Source organism: Elephas maximus, chromosome 14 (genome assembly GCF_024166365.1).
Source record: "Elephas maximus indicus isolate mEleMax1 chromosome 14, mEleMax1 primary haplotype, whole genome shotgun sequence".
NCBI classification, from domain to species: domain Eukaryota; kingdom Metazoa; phylum Chordata; class Mammalia; order Proboscidea; family Elephantidae; genus Elephas; species Elephas maximus.
Genome location: NC_064832.1, coordinates 49,237,049 through 49,250,712, shown reverse-complemented (window position 1 = coordinate 49,250,712; position 13,664 = coordinate 49,237,049). Strand labels below are relative to the sequence as shown.

At 37.6% G+C, this 13,664-nt stretch overlaps 1 protein-coding gene across 2 annotated transcripts in view; it reads left to right on the top strand.

Moving 5' to 3' along the window:
* The window catches only part of DIAPH3 (diaphanous related formin 3), a 581,238-nt gene that overhangs the window by 431,563 nt on the left and 136,011 nt on the right, over positions 1–13,664 (top strand). For both annotated transcript variants that reach the window (XM_049853087.1, XM_049853086.1), the window contains 2 exons: positions 1,340–1,435; positions 1,928–1,987. In XM_049853087.1, the coding sequence (XP_049709044.1) occupies positions 1,340–1,435; positions 1,928–1,987 (156 nt within the window). The remainder of the gene's footprint in view (positions 1–1,339; positions 1,436–1,927; positions 1,988–13,664) is intronic.

Here is a 13,664-nt window from a genome sequence, read left to right as displayed (position 1 = left end):
TCTTTCCAGGAAAAATACAGTTGAATTTGGGTGCACATTTTCAAAGATAGCTAGCTAGTTTCATTACTTATTAAAGTATCTGAAATATTTCTTGTATTTTAATTAAAATGGTCATCTAACCACTTTAGAATTAAATTTACATGTAAATCAACAACCTCCAAAAACTGTATTTCTCACCCACCTTTACTTGATAACACTAAGATATAGTGCTTTTCGAAAAATATGAAACAGAACAGATGGAAACAGGGCTGATGCATATTTAAATTTAAATATTTGTTTATAAATTGTAAATGAGTTTACTGCATTCATTTGTCAACTGTTCTCTATAAAGGGATTGCATCTCAAAAAAGGAAACAAAAAAAAAATTAAAAATCCAGAGGAAACTGGTTTTCTATTACTTTGGACATAACTGTATAGTAGACCTACAATTTAATAGGAATGCCTGCAAATAACCTCTTTGTATGGGGCAAAAAAAAAATTCTTGGAGTTTCCTTTAAGTTTGTGTTAGCTCAGTAGTTTCTTTGGAACTTCATTTTCCACTTCATTTCAGTAATATTTAGCATTGATGACTATAAATAGCTATGAATGTTATAAGAATAATCTGTTATTTATAGAGAGAATTGACTACATAACCACATTCTTCATTAATTATATATAAAATATCAATTTAATTAATAAGGGGATGCAGTCTTTTAGATTTTTGTGAGCCTCTTTTGGTTTATTTTTCAGTATGGAAGACAAACTTTTCCTGTATATCCTGCCAAAGTTTTGTAGTAATTGTTCTGTGTCACCTTGAGTCATGGGATGATTATTTTCTCTGATATGAAAAATCAGTTGTTGGGAGCATGTTCACAAAAGTTAACATGGAAATGTAATTTTCTACAATCAAGTCAGACAGCAGAATCTCAATAGCAAAAACAAAAACACTCTCCAACACCTAGCTGATGTTAGAATAGAAGCTGATACCTTGAAAATAACCTATTTCTACAAGGAAAGAGTGATTTATGATAACCTGAGACACAGGTACAACTAGAACCACATTCCATTTAAAGGTATCATGCCACTGGATTATAAAAGTAGCACTCTGAAGTGAATCAGTGGAACTGGGTTCTTTTTAGTGGACAGTAACACAGGCACTAATGAGACAGATTTCGTTAAAAGACAGTTGATTTACGAGAGAGTTAAAGTCCTATTTTATTTTGAAATTGCTGTGTTAGTCCTGGCACCCGATCTTTTCTCTCCCCACCACCATCATCACCATGACCAGTTTCTGTGTGTGCTTTGACATTGCTATGGTAACCCTGAGGGCTGATGGAGTTCCCTGCATCTCTTTTCACAGAGGGTGATGAGACAGGAGTGATGGATAGTCTGCTGGAGGCCCTGCAGTCAGGCGCTGCGTTCCGCGACCGAAGAAAAAGGACACCGAAGCCGAAAGGTGAGTACTGTACTTGTTTCATGTTACTTTCTAGGGAACTATCACAAAGAAGAAACCTTTTTTTTTTTTAAAGTCATGTGTCAGGAATGCCGTGCTGTGGACAACAACTGTTCAGGAGTTCTAGAAGTTTGCTTCATCCTTCCCTTGCCATGATAAATGTCAGAGAGGTATGCATTCCAGTTGGCCCATGTCAGTAGCACATTAACAAGTCAATGCACTGCACCTAAAAAACCCTGATTAGTGTGACAAATCTCATTGAATGATCCATGTGTACCGTATCCCTGTGGAGTTTACATTAGCTTAATTAAATGGGAAGTAAAATCATAACATTATATATTGCTTCAAGTATTTCAGGGTATTGAAGCATTGCTTTGATTCTAGAAACACTTAACTTTGGAAAAAGTCTACCTAATATGTAATATGGTTATACTTCTTGAGATGAACAGGCCTCTCTATTAAGTTTCTTCTTTTATTTATTTCTTTTTTTAACAGATATTCGGCAGAGTCTCAGTCCCAACTCTCAGAGGCCTGTTCTGAAACTTTGTAACCATGGTAATAAACTTTATTCCTAAATTGCACATTCTTCTTATCTTCTTATCCTGTTGATCTCTGATTTTAGTAAGCTGCCATAAAGTTCTCAAGTTTCAATATAACTAAAATAGTAAAAATGTGTGGGTGTGTATATTTGCTATGAGGTTGTGTACTCATGTTTCCCATCCTTACATTGTTCTCTTGAGGTGATATCTTAGGTTCGTATTTCGTATCTCGAGTGAATTTTTTAAATTTATTTATTATTATTAATTTCAGAGTCTGGGTGGTGCAGTAGTGAAGAGCTCAACTGCTAACCAAAATGTCAACAGTTCGAACCCCCCAGCCATTCTTTGGAAACCCTATAGGGCAGTTCTACTCTGTCCTATAGAGTCACTGTGAGTTGGAATTGACTTGATGGCAATGGATGACATGTTTCTGATCGGTGTTGCCTAGTGTACCCACTTAAAAGCAGTGTGCACTCGTAATACTTTTTAAGTAGTAGATTTACTTTTAAATCAAGATACCATTTAAAATATTGAATCTATTAACCTGTTTTTGCTACTACAGTTTGAAATACTTAGACAGCACTTTGGCAAAATCATAAATACAGATGAGCTTCATGTGATACTATTGTGGATGAATGTGATAAAATTACTAAAAAGAAGGTGAATTTACAATCAAGAAAAAAAATATTATGGGCTCTGATAATTACCCCAGATTGACTTTTCAAAACTCCCTAACTAGCTCCTACTTGCCCAACCTCACGTAGACTTCTCCTCTGTTCAGGGTGCCATTTCACATTGATTGGGCTTTATTTACTTTGGCTCCTGTTTTCTCAATGTTCCATATGTGGAGTTCCACTTACCTTGCAGAGTCAGACCACATTTGTCCATTCCGATTGGCATTTATTCAGAATGAGATTGCCATCAAATTTGCCATATATTTAAATCAAATAATACTTGGTAAATTTCATTTAAGGGTGATTTGGTGGTACTAACGAGTTAAATTCTAGAAGTTCTAAAGTGTGACTGAATAGAGAAGCGTGTGCCAAATTTCTAGGGTAGCCTAAAAAAATTGTTTGAGTTCATTGCTGCAGGTATTGTGCCAATCCATCTGACTGAGATTCTCCCTCACCGTCATTAGTCCTCTACTTCACCAAACACGATGTTCTTCTCTACGAATTGATCCTTCCTCATGACATGTCAAAGCAAGCAAGTCAAGACAATGTTTTGTTGTGATCCATAGGTTTTTACTGGCTAATTTTGGGGAGTAGATCACCAGGCCTCTCTAGTCTTAATCTAGATGTTCTGCTGAAAACTGTCCACCATGGCGACCCAGCTGGTATTTGAAATACTGCTCGTGTAGCTTCCAGCATCACTGCAACACGCAAGCCACCACAGTACAGCAAACTGACAGATGGGCAGTAGAATATAATAATAGGTGCTACTTATCAAGGACTCATACCAGGCCCTTTCCAAGGTCTTTGCAATTATTAATTCATTTATTTGTCTTGACAACCCTATAGAATAGGTACTGTTCTGATACAGGAGGCTTCAGTGTCTTGTTCTAGGAAGACTGAAGAGCTATCCAGTGACAGAACTATGATCTCCTTTCACTCTCTGACTCTGGAACTAGAACTTTTACCTATAGGGGACCTAAAGTACACATCACCAAGCAACAACATAAAATAAAACGAAGACTTCTGGTATCTCAATGGCCAGAAGAACTTGATTGCACCAATTCTCTGAGCCAATCACTGGCAAGAAGAGATTTCCATAATTGGTTTAGACCATTCATGATTTATCCCCTGGGGTTTGGCACTTGGCTCATTAAAAAAAAAAAAAAAAAAATCAGCTTTCCCTAAACTGGGGGTCTGCAAATCTTTTTGGTAAAGGGCCAGAGAGTAAGTGCTTTTGGTTTTGTAGACCATACGGTCTCTGTTGCAACTACAAAACTCTGCAGTTGTAGCCCAAAAGCAGCTATAGACAATACATAAACAAATGGGAGTGGCTGTGTTCCAATAAAGCTTTATTTTTGGACACAAATTTGAATTTCATATAATATTAACATGTCATGAAATATTTTGATTTTTTTCAACCATTTAAAATGTAAAAACCATACTTAGTTCTTGGACAGTATAAAAACTGGCTGCTGGTCAGATTTGGCCCAGGGCAGTATTTTGCAGATTGCCACCCCCGAAAAAGGAGCCTGGGTATCAAAAGTGGTTTGCGATTGGCTGCTGACATAAAGGTTGGCGGTTTGAACCCACCCAGCAGCTCTGGGGAAGAAAGTCCTGGCAAACTGCCAAGAAAACCCTGTGGAGCAGTTCTACCCTGTAACATACAAAGTCACCATGATTTGGGGCCAACTCGACTGCAACCAATAACAACAAACCCCGAACAAAGAAAAAAGGGGAACGGATTCTTAGTTAGGCAACGCGAGGCACCTGCCACCCCTGAAAATATTCTTTACCATCTCAGACTCTAAGGCGCCTGATTTTGATTTTTTTAAATGTCTTCCTGGTTGCAGATCATCATGTCAGACCATGGAGTGGCCTCTATGAGTCTTATAACTGATAAAAACAGTTTCCTAAAGATAATTATTAAAAGGAAACACAAAATTTAAAAATTCTTGTAAATCTTGCAGGCATCCAAGAATAATTTCTCAGACCCCAGTTTAAAGAATATACTTGTTGGCATCTTTTTCTACTATGTCTTCTCTGTTTTTTTTTTTTTTTTTTTGCATATATATGTTTTTTCTTTCTTTTGTCTTTTGTTCCTCGACAACCTCCAATATACCACTGAGTGACTGGTATTTTTCAGGGCACATTAATTCCTACTCTCTCCAGGAACTTTCCTTCCCTAGTAACACTGTAAACACTCTAAAACTTTTGTGTCAGGGTTCCACAAATGTGAACTGTTCGGCCATACCTTTTGGTACATCTGCCTGCAATTTGATCACATCCTCATTAGCTGGTTCTCTTTTCATTAAGTGGTACAGTGGAATTTTTTTTTTTTTTTCAGTTAAATGGCTATAGAACAATCAGAAAGAATTCTCTAAGCTATATGCAATTAAAACCCCTAATGATAAAACTATTTAACTGTGACAAAATAAGATAAAACATAATCAAAATTTTAGGCAAACAAGTATTACACATTTTTAGTGAACATCCATAACCTAAACAAAATCTTTCTATATTATCTTCACACTAAATCAATTCTTAATAGCCTTAATTTGGATTTGATTTTCTATTTTTACTCCTCCATTTATATATGGAGCTTTGAGAGATTTTTATAGAAATAAGATTGTATTGCCTCCAGGCACAGCTGCTGTGCCGCACTAAGATTTGAAGTCAAAATTTCGTGTGAAGCTGGTTAGATATCCTTGAATTAGCATATTTCTCTATAAAATAGACTGAGGAAGGCACACAAGACCCATTTTGTTGTTGATGCAGCAAAACTTCATACACACCCGTCTCCTCTCCCTAACCCACTCAGTCTTGGGTCCCCTTATTTTTCTGACCTGTCTTTTCCGCAATCGGCAAGAATTTGTCCGGAGGCAGAATTTAGAGTTTCTAAGGTTTTCAGTGGTGTCTGCTAAACCCTAGCTGCCTTAGACTGCTTTGAGAGCAGTAAGGACAACACCAAAGCAGCCCTTATCTAGAGGACCTTATCTGTCAAAGTAGAAATGTTGACAACTACCATTTCCATGTCTTTTAACTGTACCCTTTTTTAAAGTATAAAGAGCATAATGAACAATATAGTAAAAGTACATGATTTTTTGAAAGTCATTGGCTTATTGTCTTGAGAGTTTTTTTTTTTTTTTTTCTGTTCTCTTTCTGATGAACTAGTGCCAGCCAAATAACCTAAGAAAGGAGCTATTAAAATTCTAATTGTTTTTGACACCCTTACACTTGGGCTTTCAAGCAGAATCAAATGCTACCTGTAGCTTTCAAAAGACTTAAATATTTTTTAAGGAGACTTTTCTAGGCCAGGAACATAAAACAATTTGGGTGATTTCATATTTTATTCAAACATCAGTCTCTTGTATTTACTAGGTAGTCAAGCAAAAGGGAGAATGGGTATCAGCAGGGCACCTGCCTACCTCAGGATATCCTGTGGGTAGACTGCAAAGGCTTTTCTTTTCTAATTTATAGTCCAGGCAGGACGACCTTTTGGCATAGTCATTATCAAACACACTCTTAAGCATGAACAGGTTAGAAAATTCTCAAGTAGTGAGGAGTTCAAGTTATTTGAAAAGGACATTTATTCAAAAAATAGTAAATGTCTTTCATTTAATGAGCATTCCCAGATGTATGCTGAAGGATGAGCATAAATTGAGTGAAAAGGAGATTTAAAAAAAAAACAAGAAAAAAACACTGTTATATAAGGAAAGGAATACCTTTGGCTCCCCTGAAATAGTTGTTAGTATTAATATGTCTTCTTGTTCTGTTTCTATCTGTAGTAGACTATAAATATGATCATTTTTTAATCTCATTTTTTTATTTTGTTTTTTGCCCACTGTAAAATTTTCCGTTCTTTTCTTGTAGCAGAGATTCAGAATCTGAGTTTATAAGGAGTCAATGGGTGGGCTTTAGAAACTTTTTGAATGCCTTTTACTTTTATTTTAAATTTTGTTTTGGGGCATTTTTCTCCTCTGGGAAAAGAATCTGTTGATTTCATCAAATTTCTCCAAAAGAGGGGGAAAAAAAGATGAACTATTTGTTGTTTGCTGATTTCGTAAAAAAAATTTGTCTATTTCTACATGCCATATTTTATTAATTTAATACACTTAAAGGAAGCCATTTTTACTATAATTGTTTGCCATTTGAGACTTAAACTTCTGTTGACATGCTCACAAATCTGAAAAGTATGTCAAATAGTTGTCAGGTCTACAATTTCAGGGACAAATAATTCAGGACAAGCAGTTAAGAACCAATACAATGGTGCTACCATGGAAATTTAATCAGAATACATGGATGGAGAAGACATCATCTGTACCTGGGATATCTTTAGGCCTACTAGATTTCCCAGAGCAGGACGGTGTCCAGGTCCATGTGGGTTAGGCCACTTGGAGGGACCAGGTAGGGGAAAGAAGGGCCTGAGGAGGATCACACTTTCCCAGAAGCCACCAGTGACAGAGTAGCCAAGGGAAGGGGTAAGTCAACAAAGCCGCATGATTCAGCAGGGCCGGATAGGGGAAGGATGGAGATGAGCACCTGAACATAGATTGTATTGAAAGACACAGATGCCGTTGATTACCTCAGGAAGAGCAGTTTTGGTAGAACAGCACATACTGAGGCCAGACAGCCTTGGCTGGAGGAATGCAGCCTGTCCTTTCTAAAAGCCTAGATGTGGAGGAAAGAAAAGGGAAGGGAAATACAGTAAAACCTGTGAAAGCTGGAACCTGTGTAAGGTGAAGCCTGTCAGTGAAGGAAAACTTAAACACTTTCCACTAATAGAAAGGATAGAAAAGTGATACGACTGCACCCTGTCAAAGGTGGAAAACTTTCAAGACTCAGGAAGACAAGGTGGTCCCCTCGAGTTCCCGTTCTCACAGGTTTCACTGTAGCTGGAACTAGAAGGGATTATATTTTAATGAGTGGTTATGTTACTTACCCTTCCTGTGACAGAGGCTTTACTGTCTTTGTAATCTGAAGGGACAGTGCTCTGGAGGAGAGCAATAAAGATTTAAGGGGGCGGTCATTAGGGTCAGGTTCCTGAGGGATTGGATAAGAGAGTCCATGTGCAGAGCACCTGGACAATAAAAAGGAAGGCTGTATGTATAGAACAGGATGTAAACATCAAATAAGGCAGACTTTTGAGATCTCACCTGATAGCATCTATTTTCTCTGAGATTTAGAATGTAAGGTTTCCTTTTAAAAGTGACCACCTCTGGGTGGAGAAGGGAGACACGGGCAGTGGAGGACGGCACATCTCCCGTACGGATTGGGAGAGATAACAATGCTTACTTTGATGGTCCAGCTGAAACAGAACCATTTTTGTGTATAACAACAGTCTGCAAAGCCTGAGGGAAAGAAAAGTAGCTACCAAGGTGCTACCAGGGCCCTGTGTCAAAGTCCTAACAGTTCATCTCCACATATGACCTCAGTGCGCAGTTAGACAACAGGCAGACCAGATGTGCTTTAGATGGCCAGCCAAGCAGAGCCGTTGCCTTTCCTTAGAGAATAAGATATCTCATATCTAAAAAAATTACAGAAATTATCTAAGTAACTTATTTAGAAAAATATTTAAAACTCTGTTGCAATGTCTTATACCAGTTTGTGTTTTAGCCCTGTTGGTATTGCGTTACATATGTGGAAAACACTGTAGCTTGAATAGTGGTGGGGTGCTCTAGCCATCTTGTCTGGTGCCTGCCCTTGCTGGATCATGACCCTAATGCAGCTGACTTTCCTCTAGACTCGTGCCAACTCCATTATGTGTCTGAGATCTTTCCCTCAGAAAGAAACACTTGATGTTTAAACTACTTATTTCTAAGGAGTCCTTCGGTGGTACAAATGGTTAACGTATTAGGCTGTTAATCAAAAGGTTGGAGGTTCAAGCCCACCCAGAGCTTCCTCGGAAGAAAAGCCTGGTGATCTGCTTCTGAAAAATCACCCATTGTAAACCCTATGTCACACAGTTCTGCTCTGACACACATGGGGTTGCCGTGAGTCAGAATTGACTAGACAGCGACAGGTTTTTTGTATACCATTAGATTTACATGTATATTTATGTAAGTACTTATTTTTTTTCTCTCATTAATGATCAATTACTGAGTAGCCGCAGATAGATACAGAAACCATTTTTCAAGATGTTTGCCAGGATTAAAAATAAATATGTTTTACATAGTGCCTGGCACATAGTAGGTACTTAGAAATAACAATAGTTGTTCTTATTCAGTGATCATTTGTGAAAGCATCAAACTAGCCAGATTTTCAAATACTGTTTATAGATGCTTTGACTAATCTGGTAGAGCAGTCTGACCTGAAAAAACAGCATGGAGTCAGGCTTGGGCATCAGAGTCTGACAGGTTTTGATTTGAATCATTGACTTAGTAGCAGTGTGGCACGTGCTTCATAGACTGTTTGGAAAATAAAATAAAAAGCATGTGAAAATACAGTGCCTAGAATTGAGTAGATATTCAATAAATTCAATATGTGTTAGGTCTTCCTCTTCCCTTCCCTCTTCTCTACCTTCGTTCCATGATGCGCTTGCCAATAGAAAGGTAATGGAAATTCTTGAGCAAAGTGGCAGTGGTATGCAGAATGATTGGTTAATCAAAGAGATTGAGACTAGGTTTTTTGTTTTTTTTACTATGAATGTTACTTACCTATACTATTATTTAAGACCATGTCTGTGTTTTTATAATATGTTCTTAGAAAAAATATGATTTCTGTTGTCCTTGATAAATAAGAAATCTGCTATGTGACTGTGTAGTTAATATTTTCTATTTCAGTATATGAATTAGAACCTGTAGGACCCAAAGCCATAAAAAAAAAAATAATAATTGATCCAAATTCCTTTCAACATTGATTTAATACCAAAAAAAAAAAAAAACTTCCTTTCCTACTTTTCCTTTTTTCCTTTCTTTTCTTCTAAACAATACCTCTTAAGGGCAAGAAAAATAATGATTTCAGTTATAATAAATCACGAACTTACCATCTGAACTTAGTTTAAGTTTTTTCAGGAAACAAAGATGACTACTATTAGGGCAGAGTAGTGTGTATGTCCTACCAGTTAAACACCATTCTAGTTCCTATTTACTTTATATTTCAGAGGATAAATGGCAGCTCGTCAACAAATGATTATTCTAAACATCTTATTCAAACATCAGAAAGGTTTGTTACTCATGAGTTGGAGCACAATCAAATAATTTTTTTTTTATAATTTTTATTATGCTTTAAGTGGAAGTTTACAAATCAAGTCAATCTCTCACATAAAAACTTATATACACCTTGCTACATACCGCGATTACTCTCCCCCTGATGAGGCAGCCTCTCTCTCTCCACTCTCTCTTTTCATGTTCATTTTGCCAGCTTCTAACCCCCTCTACCCTCTCATCTACCCTCCAGGCAGGAGATGCCAACATGGTCCCATGTGTCCACCTCATCCAAGAAGCTCACTCCTCATCAACATCCCTCTCCAACCCATTTTCCAGTCCAATCCATGTCTGAAGAGTTGGCTTCGGGAATGGTTCCTGTCCTGGGCCAACAGAAAGCCTCGGGGCCATGACCACTGGGCTCCTTCTAGTCTTAGTCAGACCATTAAGTCTGGTCTTTTTATGAGAATTTGGGGTCTGCATCCCACCTTTCTCCTGCACCCTCAGGGGTTCTCTGTTGTGTTCCCTGTCAGGGCAGTCATCGGTTGTAGCCAGGCACCATCTAGTTCTTCTGGTCTCAGGATGATGTAGTCTCTGGTTCTTGTGCCCTTTCCTGTCTCTTGGGCTCATAATTACCTTGTGTCCTTGGTGTTCTTCATTCTCCTTTGATCCCGTTGGGTTGAGACCAATTGATGCATCTTAGATGGCTGCTTGGTAGCGTTTAAGACCCCAGACAGCACTCTTCAAACTGGGATGCAGAATGCTTATTATGCCAAATGACTTCAATGTCCCCTGAAATCATGGTCCCCAAACCCCTGCCCCTGCTACACTGGCCTTCGAAGCATCCAGTTTATTCAGGAAACTTCTTTGCTTTTGGTTTAGTCCAGTTGTGCTGACCTCCCCTGTATTGTGTGTTGTCTTTCCCTTCACCTAAAGTAGTTCTTATCTACCATCTAGTTAGTGAATACCCCCTCCCACCCTTCCTCCCTCCCTCCTCTCGTAACCACAAAAGAATGTTTTCTTCTCAGTTTAAACTATTTCTCAAGTTCTTATAATAGTGGTCTTATACAATATTTGTCCCTTTGCAACTGACTAATCTCACTCAGCTTAATGCCTTCCAGGTTCCTCCATGTTATGAAATGTTTCACAGATTCCTCACTGTTCCTTATCGATGAGCAGTATTCTATTGTGTGAATATACCATAATTTATTTGTCCATTCATCCACTGATGGACACCTTGGTTGCTTCCACCTTTTTGCTTTTGGTAAACAGTGCTGCAGTAAACATGGGTGTGCATATATCTGTTCGTGCAAAGGCTCTTATTTCTCTAGGATATATTCCAAGGAGTAGGATTGCTGGGTCGTATGGTAGTTCTATTTCTAGCTTTTTAAGGAAGCGCCAAATCAATTTCCAAAGTGGTTGTACGATTTTACATTTCCACCAGCAGTGTAGACGTGTTCCAACCTCTCCACACCCTCTCCAACATTTATTATTTTGTGTTCTTTGGATTAATGCCAGCCTTCTTGGAGTGAGATGAAATCTCATTGTAGTTTTGATCTGCGCTTCTCTAATGGCTAATGATTGTGAACATTTCCTCATGTATCTGTTAGCTACCTGAATGTCTTCTTTAGTGAAGTGTCTATTCATATCTTTTGCCCATTTTTTAATTGGGTTAGGTAGTTGAGTTTTTGCAGTATCATGTAGATTTTAGAGATCAGACGCTGATCGGAAATGTCATAGCTAAAAACTTTTTCCCAGTCTGGAGGTAGTCTTTTTACTCTTTTGGTGAAGCCTTTGGATGAGCATAGGTGTTTGATTTTTAGGAGCTCCCAGTTATCTAGTTTTTCTTCTGCATTCCTAATAATGTTCTGTATACTGTTTATGCCATGTATTAGGGCTCCTAACATTATCCCTATTTTTTCTTCCATGATCTTTATCGTTTTAGATTTTTTGTTTAGGTCTTTGATCCATCTTGAACTCGTTTTTGTGCATGGAGTGAGGTATGGGTCTTCTTTCAATTTTTTGCAGATAGATATCCAGTTAATGCCAGCACCATTTGTTAAGACTATCTTTCCCCCATTTAACTGTTTTGGGGCCTTTCTCAAATATCAACTGCTCATATTTTTTCATATGTGGATGGGTTTATGTCTGGACTCTCAATTCTGTTCTAGTGATCCATGTATCTGTTGTTGTACCAGTACCAGGCTGTTTTGACTACTGTGGTGGTATAATAGGTTCTAAAATCAGGTAAAGTAAGGCCTCCCACTTTGTTCTTCTTTTTCAGTAATGCCTTATTTATCCCGGGCCTCTTTCCCTTCCATACGAAGTTGGTGATTTGTTTCTCCATCTCTTTAAAGAATGTCGTTGGGATTTGGATCGGAATTGCATTAAATGTATAGATCACTTTTGGTAGAATAGATATTTTTATAATGTTAAGTCTTCCTATCCATGAGCAAGGTATGTTTTTCCACTTATGTAAATCTCTTTTGGTTTCTTGCAGAAGTGTACTGTAGTTATCTTTGTATAAGTCTTTTACATATCTGGTAAGATTTATTCCCACGTATTTTATCTTCTTGGGGGCTACTGTAAATGGCATTGATTTGGTGATTTCCTCTTCAATGCTCTTTTTGTTGGTGTAGAGGAATCGAACTGATTTTTTATGTTTATCTTGTATCCCAGTACTCTGCTGAACGCATCTATTAGTTTCAGTAGTTTTCTGGAGGATTCCTTAGGATTTTCTGTGTATACAATCATGTCATCTACAAATAGAGATACTTTTACTTCTTCCTTGCCAAACTGGATGTTCTTTATTTCTTTACGTACCCTAATTGCTCTCATTAGGACCTTGAACACAATGTTGAATAAGAGTGGTGATAAAGGGCATCCTTGTCTGGTTCCCGATCTCAGTGGGAATGTTTTCAGGCTCTCTCCATTTAGGGTATGCTGGCTGTTGGCTTTCTATAAATGCCCTTTATTATGTTGAGGAATTTTCCTTCTATTCCTTTTTTGCTGAGTGTTTTTATCATGAACAGGTGTTGAACGTTGTCAAATGGCCTTTTCTGCCTCAGTTGATAAAATCATGTGATTCTTGTCTTTTATTTATGTGGTGGATTACATTAATTGTTTTTCTAATGTTGAACCATCCCTGCATACCTGATATGAATCCCAATTGGTCTGGTGAATTATTTTTTTGATATGTTGTTGAATTCAATTGGCTAGAATTTTGTTGAGGATTTTTGCATCTACGTTCATGAGGGATATAGGTTTACAATTTCCCTTTCTTGTGGTGTCTTTACCCGGTTTTGGTATCAGGGATACGGTGGCTTCATAGAATGAGTTGGGTAGTATTCTGTCCTTTTCTATGCTCTGAAATACCTTTAGTAGTAGTGGTGTTAACTCTTCTCTGAAAGTTTGGTAGAACTCTGCAGTGAAACCCTCCTGATAAGGGCTTTTTTTTTGTTGGGAGTTTTTTGATTACCTTTTCAATCTCTTCTTTTGTTGTAGGTCTATTTACTTGTTCTGCCTCTTTTTGTGTTAGTTTAGGTAGGTAGTGCGTTTCTAGGAATTCATTCATTTCTTCTGGGTTTTCAAATTTGTTAGAGCACAATATTTCAAATAATCTGATATGATTCTTTTAATTTCAGTTGGGTCTTTTGTAATATCGCCCATCTCATTTCTTATTCAGGTTATTTGCTTCCTCTCCTGTCAGTTTGGCCAGCAGCTTATCAATTTTGTTGATCTTTTCAAAAAACCAGCTTTTGGTCTTGTTAATTCTTTCAATTGTTTTTCTGTTTTCTATTTCATTTAGTTCAGCTCTAATTTTTATTATTTGTTTTCTTCTGGTGCCTGTGGGTTTCTTTTGTTGCACTCTATTTGT